At 58.8% G+C, this 25,213-nt stretch overlaps 1 protein-coding gene across 1 annotated transcript in view; it reads right to left on the minus strand.

Moving 5' to 3' along the window:
* Nucleotides 1–15,866: 15,866 nt before the first annotated feature.
* KCNJ6 (potassium inwardly rectifying channel subfamily J member 6) overlaps nucleotides 15,867–25,213 on the minus strand; it is a 187,902-nt gene continuing 178,555 nt past the window's right edge. The window contains exon 4 of the mRNA XM_028505152.2: nucleotides 15,867–16,834. Within this exon, the coding sequence (XP_028360953.1) occupies nucleotides 16,509–16,834 (326 nt within the window). The 3' untranslated portion in view covers nucleotides 15,867–16,508. The remainder of the gene's footprint in view (nucleotides 16,835–25,213) is intronic.

Raw genomic sequence — 25,213 nt, forward strand, 5'->3', positions numbered from 1 at the left:
CGGCCCCTCACGGCCTGGGGGTGCTCTGTCGCACGCTGGCTGGGCTGGTGCTCCCGAGACTCGCGTGTGGAGGTGCTGACCCTCAGAACGGGGCCGCATGCGAGACAGGGTCTTAGGCTCGCCGGCAGGCACTGGCGTGGGCCCAAGTCCAGCCTGACTGGTGTCCCTGTAAGAAGAGGGCGTGGGGACCCAGGGCGGGACCGCAGGACGACCCTGTGAGGACACGGGAGCAGTGGGAGGTCTGCGGCCGATGTGACCCACCCTGCGACCCCTTGACTGCGGGCCTCTGCCCTCCAGACTGCGAGAGACAATCTTCTGTGATCTAGGCCGCCCGCCCCGTGGGGCTGTGTCGTGCAGCCCGAGCGAGTGGGTTCCCTCCCCGTCCCCCCCAACACCCCCCACTTGTGAGCCCCAGAATCCGTTCCCACCCAGTTCATGAAATCCCGAGTCGGAAGACTATACCGGGACTCTCTGTTCACTCTCGGCATCTAGGCATAGCTCCCTAGACCCTTCGCTCTATTTAAACACTCATCTTGTGGAAAGAATGCGCTGTAATGGTTTTTTATTTTACTTGGCGTTCTTGGCTCAGGCAGAACCAGGAGGTGACTGACCTTTTATCTGTTTTCTTATTATCTGTTTCTGTTACAGTCGTACCTCAAGGTGTTTGGATGATATTGAATATGTCCTCCTCTCTCTCTGTCTCTCACAGGCTTTCTGGGGGGGGAGCGCGGCAGGAGGAGAGCGAGCCTTGCAGGCCGAGAGCGGGGGTGGGGGGTGCAGACCTGCTGTCTGCCACGCACGGTGGGGTGACGGGCACCTAGCACCTCTCAGCCTTTGCTTCCCCCCCTTTAACAGTGAAATGATATCCTCTCTTGAAGGATGAGCCTGAGGGTTATACGAGATAAGGCTGTAGTTTGTTTTCCAGCTCGTAGATACTCCATAAATGCTGTTTTCCATGTTCCTCTTCCTTCTCGAAACCCCAGTTAGCCAGAGAAAAACCAGTTACGGACCGAAGGAAATTCCAGTGGAAGCTTGTGTGAATTAGAAATGCATTACTCCCTGCCCCCCAAATACATAGCCTCAGCAGGAGTTCAAAGAGGCGCCGCCTCGGAACCGGGACGCACACCCGGGGACTGTCCCGCCAGCAGCTCTCCGCGTGCAGTGCCGTCTGCAGAAGCCGGCCTTTCGGGCCTGGGACCTCGCTGTGTGGATGCGGCATCCGGCAAGCGGGTGTCCCCCTAGTGGTCAGCGGGCGGCAGCCCACTTCCCAAAGGACGAGAAGACATTCCCTGGTATCTTTTGCTGGGCAGGAGCCTGTGTAACTGTGACACGTTCGTCCTTTTTCCTGATTGACAGAGGCCTGGGCAGGGTCAAGGTCAAAGTGTGAAATTGTGGGGGGTGGGGGGTGGGGGGGGTATAGACCGTGCATGCGCCGGGGCACAGAGGGGCTGAGAGAGGAAGGAAGGCTCACTGTATCAGGAGGCACACCTTGGAATGGAGTTCTTAAGGCACAAACCGTTTCACTCCACAGAGAAGTCCCTACCAAACGGGGCACGCGCACCTCTCAGCAGTATTGAGTTCTAACGTCTGGTCACACTCGCTTCTTACTTCTTTAAGGAGCAAAACAACACAGATGCCGGCAAAGCTCCCCTCTACCTCCCCAGGATCCCCTTCTCTTCCCTGTCTACCCGCCTCCCCCCACCCCCGGTCACCCCCATTCAAATTAGATCCACCTTTAATGGTACCTAAAACTCCTGCCAATGTCCACGTGGGAGCCGCGTGTTCGCACATGCTCCGCAGGGCTGGAGACCAGAGGGCGGGGCCGCTCTGGGCGGGGCCGTGATCTCCCCCAGCCCCTCGCTGCAATTGCGCGCATCCCGGCTTGCAGCTGCGAGAGTCTGATCTCCGCGGCCTTCCCGCTGTGGGTGTGTGTGTGTGTGTGTGTGTGTGTGTGTGTGTGTTGTCACGTGAGGTGCTCAGGGGCTGGGCCACCACCTTCTCCGAGTTTTTGCAACCCGAGCCAGGACTGGGAGCCTGGGGCATCTGGACTGAACTCAGTGATGCCCGGCGCGCCGTCGCCCCGCCCCCTGTTGGTGCAGCACGGGGTGGGGGGCGGGGGGGGGCCCCCTGCTCTAACTAAGGTCACTTCTCATTTCCCTGAGATTTCCAGTCCTTTGTAACCTTTTGACCTTCTGACTTGGGGGGCTCAATTAGCTAGCACGAGAGCGACTTTAGGGAAGGGATGACAACGTTCAATCATGCCCAAAATATTCGTCTCGGGGTGGTGACAAGCGGAATGCTGCTAATGAAATAATTGGAACTGGCCGCTCCGAGGGTCCTCAGTCTTAATAACGCTGACATTCTTAATTTGGGGTGACAAATGGGACTGACAGGCATTTTGACAGCCAGACCCACCAGAAACAATTATTTTACAGTTAGAGGAGTGCCATTCAGGCATTCAAAGCTTCCGGAAAGTTCTGTCAGCTAATGGGTACCGGGCGCATGGGCATCTCGGTTTCAGACATCTGAGGGTCTGAATACGCCGGAGAGGATGCCCAGGCTGCTGTGTGCAGATGGGCGATGGGATGTGGGCCTGAACCATGGTTCCTCTGCCCGTTAGCCGAGGGGCCTGGCGCAGGTCCCGGAAGCTTTCTGAGCCTCAGTTTCCTCATCTCGGAAATGGGTGTAATCATGTCCAGCCCTGCAGGTGCCCTGGGGAGTCTTGTGAGTGAACGGACCTGAAGCTCTCAGCGCCGGCCGGCAGCTGGAGGCTGGAGGGGGGTGGGGGTGGCTGCGATGTGTGCTCTGTGCCCCCGCCCCTCACAGCTGAGGGCTCAGGGCTCAACATGGCACACAGGCAGCGGCCTGGCTTCGTCCAAGTTGCTGTGTTTGAAGGATGGACGAGAAAAGGGCTTAAGGCTCCAGACTTCAAGGGTGTCACTTGCTCTGGCCGGGCCTGTGAGGCTGCGGGCAATGGGATCTGGAAAGACTGGGAGGTTGGGGGTACGATCGGCCGCTTTCTGCTGTTGTGTGTGTGCTCCAGGAGGGATGGTTTTGCCACCGTGGTCCCAAACTTTTCCCAAGTCAATGGTGCTGCCTTGGGCTGGGCAGCTGGGCAGCCTGGGCCTCTGTGCTGTGCTGGGCAGTGGCCGGCCCCTGCTGCTGGGGCAGGCCCAGGGAGGACAGGGCTGGGACACCAAGCATGGTCTGCTTTGGTCTCAGGGGGACAGTGAGGGCACCAGGATGGGTTGTGGGAGGCAGGCTCTGGTGATGGGGGCCATGGGTCACTCTCCCGTCCCTTCTCCGGGTTCTGTGCTCAGGTTTTCTTGGGTGGACATTCTACACAGCCGCCTAGATTTTTCAAGTGCAGCAGCATGAACGGTCATTGATGACGTCTCTTGACTCTGACTGTGAACGCTAGGGTGGTCCAGGAGCTTGCCTAACTGAGCTTTTGCTCACAGCCGGACATGCACCCTGGCCACACCACTCCAGGAGTGGCCTGCTGAGGGCGCTGCGGCTCAGGGAGGAGGTTGGCGGACTCGCCCAGAGAAGCACAGAGCCTGGCAGAGGCGAGCCCTCCTCCTCTCTATGCCCTAGGGCAGGTGCAGTAACCCCCGTGCCACCTTGGACCCCCAGGGCTGTCTCCTCTGTCAGCCCCTCCCCCCTGCCCCCTCTCCCCCCGCCCCGGGTGGCCCCAGTGAACTCAGAGCATGCACTGACCTCAGGTCCTCCGTCCCGGACCGTGAGCCACCGGGGCCTTGTGTTCAAGGAGCTGGCAGGGTCGATGCGCACAGGTGCCATCAAACGCTGTCGCCCTGGGTGTGATGCGAGGTGCAGGCAAGTGCGGCTGGTGGACGGGTGGCAGGAGGTGGGGGTCCTGCTTCTGGCTGTCACTGCCAGAAAGGTGACTTCAGCTACCTGCCTCTCCTCCCGGCCTTCAGCTGCGCAGTCTGGCGTGCCTCCTTAGAGGTCCAGGTCGCTGTGGAGTCTCAGGAAGCAAGGAAGGTGCCCACGAGTAGGTGCTGCACCAGCGCCCCCTGCCGGACTGTAGGCTGTGTGGTGGACTTTCCAGACCTATCCCGGCTTGGTACTGCCCCCGCCCCCACCTCCCCGGGACCCCTGGTCCTGGGCCAGGTGACCCCTGGCACTGCCCGCTGCACTGTCCCTGGGGAACGTCTGGAAGCCTGTCACATCCTGGTGCCACCTGAGTGGGGAGAGTCGGTCCGGCATCCATTGAACCTGCCCTGGCCCCGCCCTCTCGGTGGAGCTGTTCCCCTGGCCGCCCCCCCCCTCGAAATGGATCGCTCAGAAGGACCCCAGAGCCCCTTCTCCCTCATGGGGCCCCGGGGTGGCTGTGGATGGGAACGGGGTGGGTTCTGCCCACTGAGAGCCCCTCCTAAGCCCGCCTCCGGCTTCCTGCAGACAGACCGTGGCCCCCAGAGGGTGGGTTGTAGCCAGAGGAGAGGCCAAAACAGACCTCCAGGCTGTTTATCGTTTCCTTTTTTATAAAAGTGCAACTACGTGCAGCTAACACTTAGGCACGCAGGAAGAACACGCACCACTCCCGCATTCCCGGTTTTCATGTTGCCCCCTGCGCGTGGCTGCCCTCCCAGCCCCCCGGGGTCTCCCTCCAAAGAGGCGGGTGCACAGCCAGTGCCTTCGGTTTGCTGCACGGCAGCGGCTGCCACCGGCCACAGCAGGGGATCACATTTACATGACGTTCCAAGTTGCTCCAGCCGTCCCCTTTGGTGGACAGGGCCAGCCCGAATCCCTGGTCCCTCTCCCTCCATCCACCTCCTTCCCTCTCCCAGAGGCATAGGGGGCACTCCCCCCTGGGCCGCTCTTTCCTCTGGGTGGCCACGGGGCCCCCATAGGCGGATTTCAGTCCCTTCTTCCTTCCCACGATTCTCTGACTTGGTGACACAGCCTGGACAGTGGGGGAAGAGCTCCCCCCCCAAGACCAGCCATCTGGATCCGACCCTGGCATTGCCTCTAACTAACCTCTAAGTGGGCGGGCGACTTTGTCCCGCGGCACTTGCAGGTCACAGCCGTGCAGTGGGGCACTTGTGGGCCGCCCCCCCGCCCCCTGCCACTGCGAGATGGAGAGACAGTGCGTGCTCCTCCACCCACCCATTCCCTTGGGGATGTGGGGACAGGGCCTGTCCCTGGGACGATGACAAAGGTGCACTGTCACTGTCATGACTCCTCCCTGCCAGTTCAGGGCTTGACGGTGGTGTCTTCCTGGGGCCCAGACCCAGAGGGAAGGAGAGAAGGAGAGGAAGGGAGGGAGACAGAGAGAGGGATGGACTGAGAGACAGAGACAGGGAGAGAGACAGGGAGAGAGATGGAGGAGGCAGGTGGAGGAGGACGGGGGGAGGAGGACGGGGGAGAGGGAAGAGAAGGTCATTTCAAACCCATGACACTGTCCTTCAATGACATGTGGGAGGTCGGACTCCTTGGTGCCCTTGAGGCCGGCTGCCGCACGTGGGAACTCCCATCCCCACCCACAGGGAAGGCCGCCCCTTTTGGACACACGAAACCAAAGCCGTATCAGAAACTTTTTACTGTTTCAGTAAAAAAAAAAACAACAAACAACAAACAAACCAAAAACAAAAGGGAAACGCCTCAACATGTAAACAGTTTCCCCAGCACAGCGAGTCCTTAGAGATACGGGTGTTACCCTGAAAAGATCTGGCGTTGGAGTCATTTCTCGATACGCAGTTTGTGCTTTCGCTTGGAGCACGCGATCGCCTCGCTGCGCGTGCGCAGACGAACTTGGAGTTGCGCAGAGGGCGTTACAGAAGGACCGAAAGGGGGGTCCGGAGCCAAACCCCCCTGTGCTGGGGCGCTGCCTGGCTTTCCTGTTCGAACAGCGTGGGGGGGAGGCCGGCCCGCTGTCTGCAGCAGCAGCCCCGGCTTCCTCGGCGCGGGGAGGCGTGGGAGCGGTGGCAGGGGTGTTGCGGGGCCACGCCCTCCCATCCACCTCTCAGGGGTCGCTCCGCCACTCGCTCTTGCGCGCTGTGTTGGCGAATGTCTGTAAACCTCCCCTGGAGTGACCCCTGCTTGGTGAGCTCACTGGCCACGGAGGCTACTAGTAAAGGCCGCTGCAATTCCACTGGGGGCTTCACAGGTTCACCGAATCATTTCAGTGTGTTTGATGGTTTTGTCAAGGAGATTTTGCTTTTTCCCCCACTGCAAGTTATTCTTTTGCTTTTTTAAAAAAATTTTTTAAGTCAGTCCTAAAGACCTACGAGCTCTCGGGCGGGTCTGTTAATACCCGCTGCTGTGCCTCTCCTTCCCCGGTGGGTGTCCCTGAGCCCGGAGTGCCTGGTATCCTGCAGTTTCACCCCAGTTTTCAAAATGCACGTTCTGTGAAGGTCTGCGATAAGCCCTCCCACCCCATCAGGCTGGCCCGGACACCAGCCCCAGACTCGCTCTGCCTCTCCCATGCGGGCCCCTCAGACGGAGAGGAAGGCCCCCCCATTCCCCGCCCCGCCTCGGATCTCCACCTCCCGAATCCCACCCTGGGTCAGGGAACCTCCGGACAAACGTCCCTTCCTCCCCAGGCCACCGCCCGTGGTTGCTTCCACAGAGCTGACCCGCCACCTTTACATTTCAGAGCCCTTGTTCCCTTTGATCAGGCTCCCCGTTCCTACCCAGGGCGAGGCAGCGGCCCTCCTTGCGCCTCCGGGTCGTGGCTGGGGAGGTGGGAGTCCGTGTGTGCTCACAGGGCGTCTGTGGGGTCAGCGCCCTCAGCGCAGCGTTGTCCCGGGGTGGGGGCTGGGAGCCAGGAGGCTGTAGGCTCGTTGAGGGTGCAGGCGGGTGACCCCGTTTCTCAGAGTCTCCGGAATGCCTGGTCTGGGACGTCGCCCACCCTACCGCCCGTGTCTGGGGGCCAGCGCTCGGTCCATCCAGTGGGGATGGAGACTGGGAACACGCAGGGCACCACCAGCCAGCTTCTAGAACACTCTGAGTGGGGCCTCTGTCCTTGCCTCGTTCCGACGGGCTGCTCTGGTCCAAGAAGTGCAAGTGGGCGCCTGCTCCCGGCGTGGGCGGACTTCAAGGACCTTGAAAACGAAACATGTTACTTCTCTGGAGGATGCGAGCATTTCGTCAAAAGCTCAAGTTCTCAAAAGAGTTTCAGGGGACAGTGTTGAGGAGCAAGTGCATCTGTCTTGCCTCTTTTTAGAAAACGTGTGTTTTCCGGGGAGGGATCTGGGACTGGAGCAGCCGCGTGCACCCTGGGGAGGGGGGTGTCCCAGCTGGGGGAGCCAGTCCTGGGGGGTGGGGTGGGGGTGGCTTTGTTTGTCTAAAAGGTTCCTGACAGTCCCGTGTCAGAAGAACCATGAATGTCTGCACACATGCAACCTGCAAACTAGATGAAGATTTATCTTCAATTTCATAGACTCAGGATTTTATTTATTTATTTTTAAAGATTTTATTTATTTATTTGTAGAGAGGGAAAGGAGGGAGATAGAGAGAGAGAGAGAGAAACATCAGTGTGCGGTTGCTGGGGGCCATGGCCTGCAACCCAGGCATGTACCCTGGTTGGGAATCGAACCTGTGACACTTTGGTTCGCAGCCCGCACTCAATACACTGAGCTATGCCAGCCAGGGCAGACTCAGGATTTTAAAAGATGGTTAACCTACTGACTTTCCAGAATAGTTTTCTCTCTGTCTCAGGAAATGGCTCACAGAACCAACCTCATGTTTGCTGGGCCATGGTAAACATTTCAGGCCTTAGGATTGTGCTATTTTCTTAGGAAAGGCAAATACAATAAATTACCTTTCAATTACTAGTGGAAAAGAGTGATATGGCTGAAGTCAGGTTTTTAAAAAAGAATTTGTAAGTGAAAATTTTAAGTCACTCCAGTTGGTAGTTAGGCCGCTATGGGAACACTGTTTAACTATTTGTTTGGGGTCAATCTTCGTCTTTCAGGCTGAGCTTATTTAGTGGCTAATAATAAGCCGGCAGCTTTCGGACATGTGTTCCGTCCGATCGTGTGCATTTTGTTTTGGAACCTATCATTTGACAGGCGAACATGATTTGGGTGTGGAGATGATGGCTTAAAGGATCTTTTTTTCGTAGGGGCAATTTGGCCACCTGAGCACATGCTGTCCCAGGATAAAGGCTGTCCCTAGAGACACCCTGCGCACGACAGGCCGAACGGGGACTGTCTTCGGGGTCGCCACCCCCAGCACCTTGCCCTCCTTCAGGTCTGCCGCAGAGCCGCCTTCAGGGCGTCAGCTCAGGGCTTCTGCGGGTTCTCCTGCGGACCCCACGGCGAGAGCCAGGCTGATGGGCCGCAGGTTGCCTGGCAGCAGCCACGCACGTCCTGGGTAACCAGGCACTCGTGGGTGCTGGGTGTCCCCCACCAGGGCGCAGCCTGTGCAGACAGAGCGGGAAGACAGACCACTTTGCCAGCACAGGCAGGACTTGGGTCCTCGTTTCAGAATTGTGGTGTGTGGGCTCCGCCTGCTCCCTGGGTGGCTCTCGTTCTCCCTGCGGAACCGCCGGGGCGGAGAAGGATGCTCAGGGCCGCCCCTGGCAGGCCGGCTGGCCTGACCAGTGTTGCAGGGGATGAGAAGACCACCCTGGAGAAAGAAGCCCAGCTGGCCGCTGGCACGAGGCCTTCCTGCGTCTGTGTGGAATTATGGGCTGGTGTCACGGTGCCCAGCCAGCACTCGTGGGCTCTCCGGGGGCCCGCGGGGCAGGAACACACTCTTTGACATTTCGGATCTCAGGCGGCCAGGCTGGGGACACACTGCATGCTCAGTTAAAGCTGGTGGTGGACAAGCAAGCAGGAAGAGACAGGACGAGTCCCAACCCCAGGTCCCCGGCTGCTGCTCGGGAGTGGCGCGGACACTCAGACACTCGGCAGAAGGGGCCTGGAGAACAGCTGTGGGTGGTGAGCTGGGGGAGGACACTCAGAAAGAGGAGTGGGGCACCAGGTTTGGACGATCACCTGCGGTGACCTGCGAGCTGTGTGGCACCTGGGGACGTAATCAGTGGTGTCTCCGAGTGTGGCTGTGCAGGGTCCGTGGCCTGGCTGTCCTCCCTGGCGGCTCTGTCAGAGGGAAGGGCAGGCATGTGGGGTTTCTCGGCCAGGGCGGCATGTGTTTTGGTTGTGGGAGGGGGTTGCACAGATCAAGCTCCTGCACTCACAAGGAGGGGACAGGGGCAGACGACCGAGGGAGAGAGCTGGGACTGCCCAGTGGACCGGCTGAGACTGTGCTCACGGCGTCAGGAGACCACACCGCGACGATTCCCCGGAGTCGAAGAAGGAGACGTGTGAAGGGGGAAAGCGTAACAATGATCCCCGTGGAAAAGTAACTTGTTCGGACTCCCTCGAGCTCACTCCGTCTACACAGTAGTGTTGTTTGATTTTAACTTACGTGTGGGTGGGGCACCCTGGCGCACAGGGGCTTCCAAAGGTCTACTTTACTTCTTCTATGGGGGGGGGGCTCATCATCCCTGACCCAGTGGGTGCTCTGGGGGGCCGACAGTGCTGGCCAAGGTAAGCTTGGAAGACACGGGGTGCCCGGAAGGCATTGCTGGGGGTCGTTGTCCCGATGGGCAGGAAGTGGACCTGGAAGGAGAGGGTCTCCCAGAAGGGGCACGCCCCCGGCCCAGGCTTCTGGACCACCCAGGGCTGAGCTGGGGAGAGTATTTGTCTTACCTCCTCCCGTGGGCAGCAGTGCCAGGAGATGGTGGCAGAAGGGCACATGCCGTGGCCGGACCTGTGGACGAGGCTCCTTCCCTTTCTCTGCGAGTGCTGGCCGTGGACCCAGGGGTTCTGGTCATGCACGGCCGAGGGCAGCCCAGTTCTCTGGTTCCAGCCGGTCCAGTGCCGCTAGCTGTGTGCCATGGGGGGAAGCCATGGGAGGAGCGCTGGGATTCTCCGTGGGCAGTCAGCCCGCCCCGGGGCTCGCGTAGCCAGCGGGGTCTGGCCTGTGGCTGCTGGGCTGTCTCTCTCCTTCGGATGGACGTTTTAGGACTTCTATCAGGTTTTTGGAAATGATGATGAATCGCACATTGATGTCACTAGTGCCTGACATTTACGTGGCCTGAGAAAAACACGCTGCCCTTTATATGCTTAGAAAGACCGGCCGGCTGGTGCCCATGGTCAGTGCTAACGTCAGTTGCATTTGTCACCAGGAACATTTCCTTCTGTGAAATCAAGATTTGTTGCCTGTGTGGTCACAGCTCTCCCGCCAACCCCAGGGCAGAGTAGGATCCTACAGGGTGAGGCCGGTAGCGTCTGAAAAGAAGTTTGTAGGTCCCCTTTTCACTGGCGATAACTCTCCATCACCCAGGCACACTGAGCGCTGCCGAGAGTTACCTTGTGTGTCTCTAAGTGCTCTGCCCCCTTCCCCGGAGCGCCCCTGTGTGAACTGGGTGGGTGCAGGGACGTTCTTTCACCAAGGCAACGAGGCCAAGTGGAAGTCTGACTCCTTCTACGTGTATGTAAGTGTCATGGTGTTGGACTCTGAGATTCCCCCTTCCCGCCCGGTGATGATGCTGTTCCGTGCTGTCTCGGGGTTGCTGAGTGCCCCGGGGGGCAGGCCTCGTCACCTCCTTAGTTTTAGACCCAGGACCAAACCCGTCTCACTTTCCTTCTTTATCTGCGGCAATATGACATCACTGATTTGTTACAATTTTTTCTCTTTCGCAATGTCTAGGAAAGCGCTTGGAAGAAAACTGATGTGTTTTTCAATACGACCGGAGGTGAAAAACTGAGCTAGGCTGACCCCTCTGGCTTTGGAAACACCGTCTTAGACCATGAGTGGGCTCGCCTTAGTGACACGAAACAATGCCATTTAACCTTGACTCATCCCTGATCCCCGTTGTCTGGGCTTCCTCCAGCCAATGTTTCTGTTGTTACCCATCCTTTCTGCTTCAGCCTCGGAAAGCAGCAGACAGCCCAGTAATAACCCTTTGCTACCCCTGTTTCTTCCTCATTGCTTTTCAAAGAACCTGCTGCTTTTCCAAGAGAAGCATTGGATTCCTTATTTGCATATATGAAACTTCTAGCTAAGCTACCGGAGGAAGCCAGAACTGGTACAACTGACCCCAAACAGTAGCTCAGGGCCCCTCTCAGTGCCTTGATCCTGTGCAGGCCAGCGGAGACAGCTCAGGAGACTGTCCAGCCAGAGAGGCCAGAGAGGCCAGAGAGTGGAGGAGAGAAGGCTTGCATGTGGGGCGGGGGGCGCTGGGCAGACGTCCCACTGCAAGTCCCGCTCGCCCGGCTGAGCGGCGTGTGGTGGCCCGACTGCGCAGGTGAGTGCCAGTGTGGGTGCCAGGTGAGTGCCAGTGTGGGTGCCACTGAAGCTCTCGCTCAGCTTCTGGCCCGGGCACTCCCGCTGCTTTATTGCTCAGCAATGAGTCCTCTGACACCACTTTCTGAGCTGGCCCCGGACCCTGGCAGGCTGTCTCCGCTCTCGACTGCGCCGGAGCGACGGTTCTGAGAAGGGAGAGGTTTGTCTCTGGGACCCGACTCTATAGGACGGGATGCTCGGGGGCCTGTGGAGCCGCTGTCCCTCGTACCAGGAGATGTGTCATGTTTTTCTTTGAACGGACCTGTGAGTGACTGGTCAATGTGCACTGGCAAAGACCGCCATTGTTCTCAGCTGTCCAGGGATCTCTTAGTGCTAAAGTGCGATACTGAGCAATGGATAGTCCTCGATGGTCCTGATAGTGTTTGACAGTACAGTGCCGGGGTCCGCAAACGGTCCCTCTGGAGTCCAGGTGGTAAATATTTCAGCCCCCGGCTGTACGGTACGGGCTCAAGGCTTCCTTTTCCTAGCTACCCCTCTGAGGAGCGTGTGAGCAATAACCACAAATAGGTGTGCCCGTGTTCCAATAAAACTTTATTTATGGACACTGGGTTTGGAGTTTCATGTAATTTTCACGTCACAAAATATTCTCCTTTTGTTTTAGCCCCCCACCCCCCCCGAAATTTAAAAACGTAAAATCGTTTCTAGCCTGGCAAGGGTTCCCAATGCAGGCAGTGGGCTAGGGTTTCGTGAGTGGATTTGGTTTGCCGACGGCCCTTTTGTGGTAAAAGGAGCTCAGTGCGTGAGCTTCCACCCCCGGGTTCGCAACCAGGCCTGGGAACCATGGGGCCGTCACCCCATCTGCCCAGACCCTCGATGTCCATTTATAAAATGTAAATTCTAATTCTCAAGCTCTCCTGGCAGATTAGAACGAAATGAAATAATTCAGACCAGTGCTCTGAGTGCTACGGTTGCCGTGCACAGTGGGGCTTGCTACAGCTTTGTTGTTATTGTACCTACTGTGCTTGGTCAGCGTCTCAAGGTGGCCTGAGGGGGTTTTGACTGGCAGACGACAACCTACATCCGAAGCTCTAAAGACACTCAGGGGCAGAAGGATTAGGAAGAGGTGTGTTTCACTCCATTTAAAGTTAAAGGGTCACATTCCCTTAAATGTAGGTTGGCCATGAGGTCTAGAAACCAGGTAATATTATTATCAGTGAATCGTCTGTGATGTGCATGCTGCCTACATCTTTGAGGTTGTAGCCATCCCCTGAACGGAACTGGGGGAAGATAATGTTTCCTGTGTACGTAGGACGTGTAACTGTCAACTACCCTTTTGGCTGCTCTGAGTCACACAGAGAGTATCACCCGGGTCAAGGAAAGAAAGTCTGAAAAGTAGACAAATGGCAAGCTGTCTTGAAAAGGACTACGAATATTTTAAAATTTCTAAAAAATCTCAAATCACTCCGCTAGTCAAATGATTTCACATTCTATCGGTGAGTTCAAGTAGTTTCTTAATAGCCGTTTTATCGTCTTTTTCTCCAGCAGCTCCCACCCTTATCGACAGTTTCTGAGCACCCCTAAGATCCCCGCTTAAATGCAAATACAGAAGCAAAGGCGAAAAAGTAAGATACCTGAAATGTAAGAAAACACGGGGAGGGAAGCGTAAGGACATCGCTTTGGAGACCGCGACATTTAGGCTTTCTGTTAGGTCAGAGATGATTTTTTAATTAGAATGGAGTGGAACATAGACATTTTAGAGCCCTAGTTTGGTTAAACCTGGAAGAGAAAATTGTGCTTAAGAGATAGGTTGACATGTTTGGAGACAGCTGGACTTCTGTTAGGGAACATAAGTCACTGAACTAAGGGGGTGGATCTGGACCTGGAGGACGAGGGAAAGGGCGTGAGAGAGGGACCGATGGAGGGAGGGAGTGGGCACAGAGCTCCTTCCCGTGGACACAGAGCGGCTGGGCGCTGGGCCGGCCGGGCTGGAACGCCTGGGCCCCCAGGGAGAGCAGAGCAGCGACCTCACGTCACTGCGGGTGTGTGCCGCTCGCCCGGGGGACAGCAGGAGACACAAACAATGGTGTTAATCACACGAAGTGGACCGTAAGGGAACAGGCGCGTCTCTGGTTGGAGAGCGTGGCGCGTGGGTGGAAGTGGGTATCTGAGGGTCTCAGCCACCCTTGTGGTCGTGCTTCCAGTGGAATCTGCCCTTTTCTGCAGATTGGGGTCCCCCGAAGCAAACCATTAACCCTTTAGTTCCAAGTGCGTATCCTGTGACTCCACCACGGTTTCGAGGAAAAGAGACTCCGGCACACCAACCAAACAGACCAGGGTATCGAGGGGGGAGGGGTCCTCCGTCGTTATGGGCACTGTTGCGCTAAGCTGGGCTCATCTATCTTCATGGCACTCGGTCTGCTAACAAAGTGAGTGGATGGGGGCCGGAAGGGGAATACGGGGACTGGATATCGTGGGGCTCGTCTTTGCTGAACTGTCGTAATGAAAAACGCCACTCAGTGCGTGCTGCTGAGAAAAGTCAGTCTGAAGGAGCTGCTTTCTATTCCACATGTGAACAGCTGACACAAAACACACCGTGAAACGGTGTTACCAGTAATTGTAGAAAAATAGACGTTTGATCGGGACATTCTAGCAAAAGGTTCTTCTGGAACATCCTTGTTTAAAGATTCGGAGGCTCACGTTACAAAAACGAGATTTGGTGCATGTTCTGTCTCCACCTACGGCGACACCAACGACAGAGGGAGGGGGAGGGCCTCGCCTGGGTGCCCGTGGCAGACGCAGGGCCGCCGTGTGCGTGACCGGAGGGCTGGCGAGGCTCCTCGCCCGGCGGATTGTGCTAACGGGCCCGAGCTGCGGTCCCCCGGACGGCAGCGTGTGCGTTGTTCATTACGCCTTAGCAACGGGTTGAAAGAGGCCCAGCGAGTCTTCAAGAGCGAAATCAGCAGACCCGTCGCACCCCCTGCTCGACTTTGCGTCGTGCTACCACGCCCAGCCCTGCAACTCTGGCGACGCTGCAGGGTCCGCGCCCTGGGGCCAAGAGCGCCCTTGGTAAGGCTACGCGGAGGTAAGGCCACGGCACCTCCCCACAGCCTGGCGGGAAGGGTAAGGGGCTCCCTCCTCCTCTTGGACGCCAGCCTCCTCCTCAGAGTGTGGAACGAAGAAGGGATTCAACAGACGCTCGCTGCAGAAAGTGAAAGGCTGGCGGACAGGCCAGGACTACGGCCTGCAGTTTCCTGTTCCGTCCAGTCCGTGCCGGGCAGCAGCCGTCCTGGCGCAGAGTCTTGGAAATGGGACAGGAGAGACCCCCTTGTCAAATCGAGGAGCCGCTTTCCTCAGCGCTGTGGCCCGCTTCTCGGTCAACAGGGTCCCCGCGAGGCGGCGACGGCCTGGGCGGTCTGGTCGGGATCGCAGGCAGGGCCGGCTGGTTTGAGTTCTTCGACCTCCGTGGGGCAAAGCCTCAAACTGCGCACAGCGGTAGGGGCTGAAAATGAACTTGAATCCAGTCAATGGGTATTTATGACGTGTGACTGCAATAGGGAACGAACAGTTTAAAATCGTAAAATTAACGAGAAAGGTCTGTGACAGTGCAAAATCTCCACCTGCCCTTTTGTCTAAGATTCTCTTCCTTGTCTTTTTTCTTAGGTGAAAAAATTTTAATACTGAAATTTAGATTTTAAGTACGAAATACCTTCCTCCTCTCCTCCCTCCCTCCCTGTCTTTCCTTCCTTCTCTCTCCTTCCTCTTCCTCTCTTTCCATTTATATTTGCAGATTAAAATGAATTAAGGCTGCAGATTTTTGTTTTCTTTTGATTAAGAGACACTTTGGATGTGATTTCTAACCCGTGGCCTACTCTTGAGAGATTGCTTCGACGATCACCAAGACCGTTGGACTAATCTTTGAACGTTGAACTCTGGTCATTTCATCACCAGACAAGAATGAGAGGAAGAATAAATACTGATGCCGGAAGTGGGTGGATAAGCCCCTAGGGTCAGGGAGAGTGCCAGGTCAAGTCAAAGTGTATGGGGTCAGTGACACTACAGGCCTGTGTGGGTTTGTGGCTTTGGACCCAACCATCCTCAGCTCTCTTGCCACGGCCCTGTTGTAATAGTCTGCAGTTCCTCCTGGCCACAGAGTGGAACAGCCAAAACCACCCACGGTTTTGTGGGAGAGTTCCCCTCACTGTTGCACTTGGGCAAAGGGCAAGGGCTCCTGGGAAAAGCATCGGGTGGCGTGCCAGAGAATGTCCTCCCGGAATTCTTCCCCGGGCTAGTCAGCGAGGCCCGTGTTACGTTTAAAAAAGAGACCTCGGTTTGTAAACATTTCACAGTATCTCAGTGTATGGGTGGTGGGTTTTGCCTTCTGATGGACCTCCCAATGTCCCCCAGACCTATGGCTTATTAGATTCAATGGAAGGATCAGAGAGAGAACAGTGAGGTACCCAGACGGGTGGCCCGTCTGGGACACAGAACCAAGGCCATGCACTAAAGGGCCAGAGGTCGACGGGACCGGAGAAGTTCAGGAAACAAAGACACCGGCACAGAAATGCCTACTGCACATTGAGAATCGTTTTTCTTTTTCTTTTGTTTTTTTACATCTTATTCCTAAAGTGATATATCTAAACCTACGTTAATTATATATCTATGTACAGTATTTAGAAGTTGTTTTCTACAGTACTTTTGTACATGCTGGGTGTTGGTACTAACTGCAACAGAAAATAAGTCACAGAAGGCAGGTATATGTACAGTGTGTTGTCTGGGCCTCGCCTGGGTCCTACCCCACCACGGCCGCCTGGGGCAGCGCCCAGCCCCGGAGATGGGGCGTGCCAGGGTCTGGGCTCTGTGCCCCGCTGCACGGATGGGGAGGACCGGAGACCTGATGCATGTCCCAGGTCAGGTCTGTGACCCGCTCCTCTGAGTGAGCTGTGGTGGCGCGACACGGGCAGGGGGGTGGCGTCAAGCTCTAGGAGGCGGGCATGTGGCGTTTGGGGCAGAGACAGGCACCCGGCACCTCCAACGCCCCCGTGTCGGCCTCGTCCATCTGAGTAACCGAGACAGGGCAGGTAGATATTTTACACCTTGAAGATCTTTTTTCTGAGAATGCCAAAATTAAATGTGAATGAAGAATGAAGTGGGGGAGACAGAAAGGCGAGAGGATGAGAGACGAGGACAGGCTGTGGGGGACAGGAGAGGGCGTGGCCCTGCCAGGGGGGCTACACTTTGGACTCGCTCTCCAGGTTGGCCACGTCGCCGTTCCTTTCCGTTTGCTCCTCCAGGTTCTTCTCTTCCTCCTCGGTCTCCAGTTCTGCGTGCTGGTTGAGTTTGCTGGACACAGACCAACTGAGGGGCAGCTCCGCCCTGCTGGCCAGCTCGGCCAGCTCTTTGGCGCTGAGGGAGGGCGTGCTGGTCTCGTAGGTCTCGTGGAAGCTGTTGTAGTCGACCTCGTAGAAGCCGTCCTCCAGCGTCAGCACCGGCGTGAACCGGTAGCCCCACAGGATCTCGCTGGTGATGTAGGAGCTCCGGGCTTGGCACGTCATCCCTGCGGGGAGAGGAGCAGAGGGTTAGTGTGCGCACGCGCGGGTGGGCTCTCCACCCCCGCGGGCCCTCGGCGGGCGGGGCGGCTGCGCCTGCATGGGCGGGGGAGGGGGGCAGGACGAGGGGGGCGGAGCTCATGGTGCAGACACGTGCCAACACGCACGAGAGCCCAGGGTGGAGACTCCAGGCCTCCCCGTGTGATTCGGGGGGGGGGGGCAAGTGAGGGTTTTGGGTCCCGCCGCCGGGCCGCGCACAAACATGCGGGGCACAGGTGCGTGTACCCAGACACGCACACTCCTGTGCTCGTGTCCCCGTCCGTTCTTTGCTCTGGGAGAGCCCCGAGGTCACGACTCCGACCTCCCCCTGCTTTGCCCGAGTCCCCCTGGGACTGGAGTGCTGGTCACACACCCAGGCGAGCTGTGCTCGGGACCTGCACCTCAGACGCCCTATGGCTGGAGGCCACGTGTCGCTGTGGCCCTCCCAGTGCCGCGTCCCACAGGCCGCGACCGTGGCCCCCACGGGAGGCTGAGGGGGATGCACCCCGTTTCACGCACCCCGTTTCACTCCGCCCGGGCCCCAGCGGTGGTAGTTTGGCCTGTGCGGCAGTGCGGCGCCCTGAACCCCCTCCTCTTCTTAAACATGAGGGGCCTTTTCCTGGCTGTGCGCAGAGACGCCGGCGAGTGCCTGGCGGCCGGGAGCTGGGAGCAGCTTCTTGTGCGTGCGAAGGGACAGAACGAGGGGGCCCCCACCTGTCCCCTTTGCAAGGAAAATGGGGCAGCAGGCCTGGTGCAAAGCGTGGGGATGAAGTGGGTGTGCTTTCCCCTGAAATCTCTTGTAAAACTTCTCGGGGTGCGGAGGCGTCCGGAGTCACTGGGTCCTGCCTTGAGGACCGGCTTCCCTGCGGGGGGGTGGGGGGGGGCGGCCGGTTCCCGGGGCCCAGGCTTCTCTCAGGCACCCACGGAAAACTTTAATACCTTTTAAAACCAGAAATAAACAATAAGCTTTTAGGTGGGAACATGTTAACATACTCATCTTTATATTAATAGAGTTGTTAAATGTAATAAAATTCACATGTTTTTAAACAGTATGTTTTTTTTAAAGATTATATTTATTTATTTTTTCGAGTGAGAGGAAGGGAAGGAGAAAGAGAGAGAAACATCAGTGTGTGGTTGCCTCTCATGCGCCCCCTACTGGGGACTTGGCCCACAGCTAAGGCCTGGGCCCTGACTGGGGATTGAACTGGCGGCCCTTCGGTTTGCAGCCTGCACTCAATCCACTGAGTTACAGCTGTCAGGGCTAAGTCACATTTTTTGATGGATCAGACCACCTATCGAGGTAAAGGTACCCTGGACTTGTGGAAGTTCTTCTTCTTGCCTGGGTTCCTTCGTCCAGTGCTGGATACAGGCGACACCAGAGACGGGGGCCATGTGGGTGAATGAATGCCCAGGAGCATTCAGGCTGCAGGGCCCCCCCAGCAGTGTGCTGGTTCCTCGGGCTGGAGGAAGACACCAGGTGCCAGGAGCCGAGGCGAGGGGTGCAGCCCGCACTCCTGACCCCAGACCGAATGCCGCCCTCTCAGTGCTCCCCCCGAAACGGGCCTGGCAGGGCTGCTCAGCCTCCCCTGCCTTCGTGGCCCAGAGTCCCCCTGTTTCCCACTCCTGGTTTGTGCGTGTGGGAGGGACGTGGGGGCTGGGGGCACCGAGGCGACGGGACATCCGGGATGTCCGGGCTCAGAATTAGACGCAAACAGGACACCACAAAGGCGATCAAATAACTTTATGGCTTTTCTTTTTTCGTAAAAGAACTGCATGTTGATGGTGAAGTGACTGGAACATTGAGACAGGCAAGTGAAATCCACCGAGACTGTCACTCTGGCTGCACCCGCAACCACGGAGGACTAGAAATAAAAATGCAATGATCAAAGTTAACATCTAAATGGATATCTAAGGTCAGCGGGGAGCTGGCTGAAGGGAGAGCCGGAAGCCTGGGGTGGGTCGGGAAGGGCCAGCACAGGACGCCCCGTGGGGGTCCTGCCTGCAGCAGCTCAGACTCAGATACTCTGGTGGGGACTTCCAGAGGGTGGGGGGCGGGGCACACACTTGCTTAGGCCCCCTGATGGCTGAGGGCTCCCCCAGGTGGCTGACATCCAGCCTGGGGCCTGGGGCCTTCTGCGTGTGTGGTGGGGGAGAGGAGGAGAGGGAGGGTTCATGCTGTTTTGGCCTGAGCTGCCTTAGTCGCCCTGGTTTCTCTCGGTGTCCCTGTGGTGCACAGGCAGCCCTTGGGGACCCTGTGGACATCAGGGCTTTGCTGGGCACCGCTGTGGCAGGGCTGGCGGGGGAGGGGCAGGGCAGCTGCACACACACGGTGCATCCTGCACCCGTGACAGCGGCCAGTGGCTCCCGGGCTCGGCGTGGCCCGGCTGTGCCCTCCCCACTCCACGCGGCCCTGCCCTCCACCCCTTCTCCTCGCCCCTGCATTTCAGGGAGCAACCTCACGCCTGGAGGCCAGCGCCTCTGCTCTTCCGGGGGTCCCTCCGTGGTGTGTCCACGGTCCCAGGGTCCTGACTGGCTCCGTTCCAGAAGACACGTGCCCGGTTTGCACCTGCCACCCTCAGACCCCTCCTGACCACTGGCGGTATGACTCGATGTCCCCAGGGGGTCACTTCTCTCTGCTGGGCCCTTCTCTGGGAGTTGCCATTGTGCTTGTGCCCCCTTTGGGCCCCAGAGAGGAGTCCCAGGGAGCATGGGGGTGGCCCCGCCCTGCCCTGACCTGCCAGAAGGTCTGGGGGAACAGTGAGAGGCACTTCTGCGGTTAAGGAGGCAGATGGTACCCCTGCCCTGGTGCCCGCCCTGCCTTCCTCCACTGGCACGGGCTCCGAGGGCTCCGCTCACCCACTCCGCACCCCCCACTGGTCCCCACTTGCCTGGGACCTGGAAGCCCCCTGAGCAAACGGCCCTGGTGCGGCTCCCAAGGCCTGCGTGGCCTCGAGTCTCAGAGTCGACGGTGTGCGGCCATGGGGGGACCTGGGCGTACCTGACAGGTGAACGCACGTGCCCCAGGGACCCCCACTGGCTGGTAAGAGATGGGACGAGAGACAGTTGTGTGTCCTGGGGGCTCCCTGCTCTGCCCCGTGAACCCTGGGGGTGGGCGGGGAAGCGCCTCTGAGCTGGGGGGCCCTGCTCCCTGTCCCCGGGGAGTAGCAGCACAGAAGCCGGCCCAAGCTGGTAGGGACCCAGCGCCCTCTCCCCTTCCTTTAAAGGGCTCTGTCCCTGGGGCTGGGGTCTGTCAGGGGGCTGTGATGACCCTGGGGGACCCTGATTTTCTGCATTTGGTGAAAACCATTCTCCTCTACTTTTGCCCTGTTGCTCCTGGTGGAAGGACAGTTAAAGGATGTGGCTGTTTCTCTTAAGTGGCCACCTGGGCCACCCCCCGGTTGGCAAGGCCCCTGCACCGTGGGGAGCAGCTTCCGGGGCCACGGCCTCGGAAAGGTCTGAGGAGTCTTTCCCGTGGCTGCGCCGCACGCCGGTGAGGTGCTGGTCAGAGGTTTGAATCCGACCTGGCGGCCGTCCGAGTTCACCGCGCCCTGCGGTGCCGGACTGACCCAAGTTTCGAGACTCATTTTTCTGACTTGGGTGTTTTCCCTGAACGGGAGGCCCTGTCCCTGTAAATACCGGTTCCTTCCTTACTCCTGGAGCCGCACTGCCGTGGGCGGGCGGGGCTGGGGGTGGGCAGCGCTGTCTAGTACGGGACGGGCCCGCGTAACCGATTTCACAGCAGCCGCGCAGTGTGACCGAGACACTCGTTCTGGGGATTAAGTGGAAAAGGAAAGCGCGGTCGGAGCGTCGCCAGCATATGGCAGGGGTGTGCAGCGAATTAGACCAAGAGCCAGAGCGCGTGGTCCCCGAGGACCCGCGTGACATCGCGATTTGGTGTGGGTGAGGGAACCAAGCGCTGCTGGGACCGCCTGCACGGGCGTGCATGCGCGGGGGTCTCCGTGGGGCTCCTGTGGCTGTGCAGCCGCTCGGAGTCGGTCCCCGGGATCTGCAGCGCCGTGCGTGGGGGGGCAGCTTCTCGCGTGCTAAGATGTGCGGCGGGCGGGCACGCGTGACACTGGGGTGCGACTTCCCGGTGCTGTGCAAAGCCCCGCAGAAGCGGGTGGTGGTGACAGAGAGGTTCTTCTCTGCCTGTCCCCAGAATGGGCAGAAAGAGAAATGCGCCCCAATACCGTGCTCATTCGTAGGGACCCCCCAGGTGACGTGGACCCCAGAGGCAGGGAAGGTGGGAAGGGGAGCGATGCCGAGGTCAAAAACTCCTCTAGCCCTGGCTGGCGTAGCTCAGTGGATTGAGCACAGGCTGCAAACCAAAGCATTGCAGGTTCGATTCCCAGTCAGAGTACATGCCTGGGTTGCAGGCCATGACCCCCAGCAACCGCACATTGATGTTTCTCTCTCTCTCTATCCCCCTCCTTTGGAGAGGGAACCTTCCCTCTCCAAAAATAAATAAATAAAATCTTTAAAAAAACCCCACAAAAAAAACTCTGTGGCACAGGCTTCTGCCTCCTCGGGGCTGGAAGGGACTTTGGAGGCCACCCCCCCCAACTCCTCCTGTTATAGATGGGGAAACTGAGGCAGCATCCGCTTGCCCCACACTGTCTGCCTGGCTGGTGGCAGAGCCTGAGGCTCATCGAGACCCCACCCCCCAGTCCCCAGGCCGGTCCTGGTTCCATTCTGCCCCCAAAGCATTAGGCGTGTCTCCAGAAATGCTGGCGCCGACGCTTCAAACACAAAATGCCTGGCCGTCGCTCCCCAAACGAGTGATGGGTGTTCTGCGTTTGCATCAGCTGGAGACGGAGCTGCAGAGACTCCTGGCCCCTTTTCCAAATGGGATGTGTTTCCAGGGAGCTCCCGGCCTCGGACGCATCGTGGCTTCGTCGTGGCTTCGTCGTGGCTTCGTCAGGGCGTAACCCGCTGGAAGTGAGCGCACCACGGTCCTGCGTCCCTGCTGGGCTCAGAGGGTGGTTCCTCCGGGCAGCGCCTGGCGCTGTCTGCATCCGGCGCCTGCGAAGACGGCAGCCTGAGCGGAGGACCCGGTTCCTCGAGCAGAACGTGCGACTCTGAGGTTGTCTCCCCGACCGGGAACTCGGCGCCACGTCAGTCACAGGTGTGACATCTCAGAGGGTGAGCCCCGGACTCAGGAACCTCACGGGCAATGGGGCCCTGGTCTCAAGTGGGGCTCGGAGCTCGGGTTCTGCGTCTGACGACACTCAGCGCCCGGTCAGGGCAACCCCCAGAGTGCTTTCCCTTTACCTGGACTCCCAGAGACGATGGCTCTACCTCGGGGATACAAACACCGCACAGATTACACCTCAGAAAGGAAGGAATAAAGTTGGGGGCTGTGTTTCAGCAAGTGACTGACTGCACTGGGTTTAGCCACTGTCTGGCCGGTGGGCCCGCTCGGGCGGGCTGTGTGGCCGCTGCACCACAAGGTGGCGCTCGCGCTCGCCTGGCTGCCTGCTGGCCGGTGCTGACTGCGCTGTATTGGGCAGGAGCTCGGCTGTCACCGCAGGTTGTCACCGCGGCCGCCTGGAGGGAAGCTACCGTAGCCCGCGCTTTGGGCTGCCTCTCGGGTCCTGGGGTCCCGGCATCTCTGCGAGGAGCAGCTCCTCCATCTTTCCTGGGACCCCGGATTTGGGAGGGGAGGCTGCCTTAGGCCCTGGGTGCCTCCACTCTGCCCCAACCCGAGAGCAGTCTCCACCCGCGAGGAGAGGCTGTGTGATAAGAGTGGACACCTCGACGGGCCAGCTCTGGAGCCGTCACAGGGGCCGTTGCTTCTCCTGGAAGCAATGTCAGACCAGCGAGCAGACCTCCTTGCACTGGGGAAAGAATGTGGAGGTTCGCCTCTGAGCAGTCTGCTGCTGTGTTACCCCGATCCCCAAATTCCTATTGCTAGAGGCATCTTTAGGGCCAATGCGCTGAGGCCCCATGTCCGCGGGAGCCTGGTGCATCTGTCGGGTGTTCCATGTGGAGTGCGGCTGTCCACCCTCGGCGTGGTCCCTGGCCAGCAGGAGCGGCAGTCCCGGTGCCGGCTGGACATGCAGAACCCAGACCTCCAGAGTTGGAGGCCGCACCCCCACAGGGGCCGTGGGCACCTGAAAACTGAATGAGTACAGGCAGGGGTCCCGAGGTCGGAGCGCAGTGAGCAAGGCTGGTGGGGTCCACAGCCGGGGGACTGACCGCTGGGTCGGCCGCTGAGAGGAGCCGCTGAGGGGCCTTCTTCTGGGAGATGGCCCTGTCCTGGGTCCGGTGCGCGTGCTGTGACCTCAGGGAGCAGGTGGTCAGGAGGCAGGGCGGGTGCTCAGCTCCTGAAGCAGGCCCTGTGGTTTGCTCACCATTGTGCCCTGACACCGGCCCGTAGCAGGCACCGGGGGCATTGCGTGGAACGGAGCGTGACCGCCGACAGCGTGCCCTGTGGAAGGCACAGCGGGAGCACCAGGGCCGTGGACGTGTGTTAACGATGCCGAGCAGCCGGGGTCTGCCTGGGTCACCGGCTCGTCGGCGAAGGGGCTCAATGAACGCGTAAGGGGAAAGCAGAGAGGTGGGCACCCCTACGGAGCAGCGGTTCTCGGTGGGGCAGCTTTGCCTGCTGGGGACAGCGGCCATGTCTGAAGGCACTTTTGGCTGGGGGAGGGGCGGGCGTGGAGGCCAGGGGTGCTGCAGACCACCCTACAATGCACAGGACGGCCCCGCCGCGCAGACGCCCCCCGTGCCAGCAGCGCCCGGGCGGAGGAGCCGGGACAGAAAGCAGTGTCTCTCCTGCCAGTGTTGTGGAGAGTTCTGATCTCATGTGGTCTCTCTGCGCCCCCTTCATGACCTCCGCTGTCCCCAGTGCTGGGACCTGAGACCGCACAGGAGTGTCTGTAGTTCTGGTCCCAGCTGACTGTGGGGACAGGCCTCCTGGCCAGGCTGACGTTGGGCACGGGAGCTCTGACGGTCCAGTGGCAAAAATCCATAATTGGTTCAAGTCCCGCCTCCCAGGCACCAAGATGTGGGCAGGCCCCACCGTCCTGCTGGCCTTAGACTGTTGCCTGGGACTGCAGGACCCGTCCCTCCGGTGGCCTAAGGCAAGCTCCCACCTGCCGCAGCGTGGCAGCCTGGGGCGGGGGTGGGAGAGGGCTCGGGTGAGCACAGCTCGGAGACAATGGCTTTTCCATGGCAACCGCTGGGAGCTGGGAGAGCAGCTCCTGCCCACCCCACCCTGCTGCGCACTGGGCATGTGCAGTCTTCCGTGTCCCACCCAGAGAGCAAGTTGGCCGAGTGAGTTCATTTCCAGTCCTTTGGGGGGCAATCACGGAAAACAATCTCAAACAGCCCTACTTTGCTCAGGAGAGCCGAATCCTTGGGGCTGCAAAAATACCGGCGCCTTTTCCTTTCTCCCATCCCTTCCGTTCTTCCTCCTCCCCTTGTGTTGTCGTTGTGTTAAAAATCGATGCTTTTGTTTTCCATAGGGTCTTATCCTGATTAGGCTACTTTCCATAACATTTTTTCCTTAGTAAATTTCTCTAGATGATATAGTTAATCTTGTTTTTATTTGACTGTTGAAAGCTCCCTGAGCTCAGAAGCTGTGTCTCTTCCTTCATCTATCCATCTGTCCACCCATCTACCCCTATACCAGCCCACCCAACTGTTCATCCACCCAACCACCATCCCTCTGCCTGTCCAGCCACTGAGCCATCCATCCACCAGCCATCATCTAACCATCCATCCACCCAGTGATCCTCGACCTGTTCACCTACTCTCCTGTCCACGCACTCATTCATCGGTCCAGCCAACAACCCATCCATCTACCTGGCCGTCCATCTGCTCATCAGCAACCGTTTGGAGTGCCTGCGGTCTGCCCAGCCCGCAGGTCTTACTCTCGCAGAGGCATCCTTCTGACGGAGACTAGACATCCCCAGTGTGAAGTGTTAAGTGCAATTTGAGTGGCGTGTACAGAAAGTCCTGTGGGACCCGAGAGAAGCTGCTGGCTAACTGGGGTGCAGTCAGGGGGATCTCAAAGAGGAGGGGGCTTATCAGAAGAGCCTTGGAGGGTACGTGCAGGGCCGTGGGACCAGCATTTACCTCGAGGAGCAGCAAGGGGGTGGTTTATGGGGACTGAGACGTGGGCCGCTGGAGCGAAGGCGGGGGCAGGGGGCGCTGCTGCCCAGGCACACCAGGTCTACACTGTGACCCGGAACCACGTGGCTCAGCAGCTCCGGCTTCCTGACCCGCGACAGGACACACGTTTGTTCTTCTCGGCCACTAAGTTGAGTAACAAGGGATACAAGCCGCGTGCCCTTGGCCCAGTCATTAAATGTCCCGTGGCTCTTGTCACCCATGATGTTGGG

The sequence above is a fragment of the Phyllostomus discolor genome, chromosome 2 (assembly GCF_004126475.2).
Source record: "Phyllostomus discolor isolate MPI-MPIP mPhyDis1 chromosome 2, mPhyDis1.pri.v3, whole genome shotgun sequence".
NCBI lineage: Eukaryota > Metazoa > Chordata > Mammalia > Chiroptera > Phyllostomidae > Phyllostomus > Phyllostomus discolor.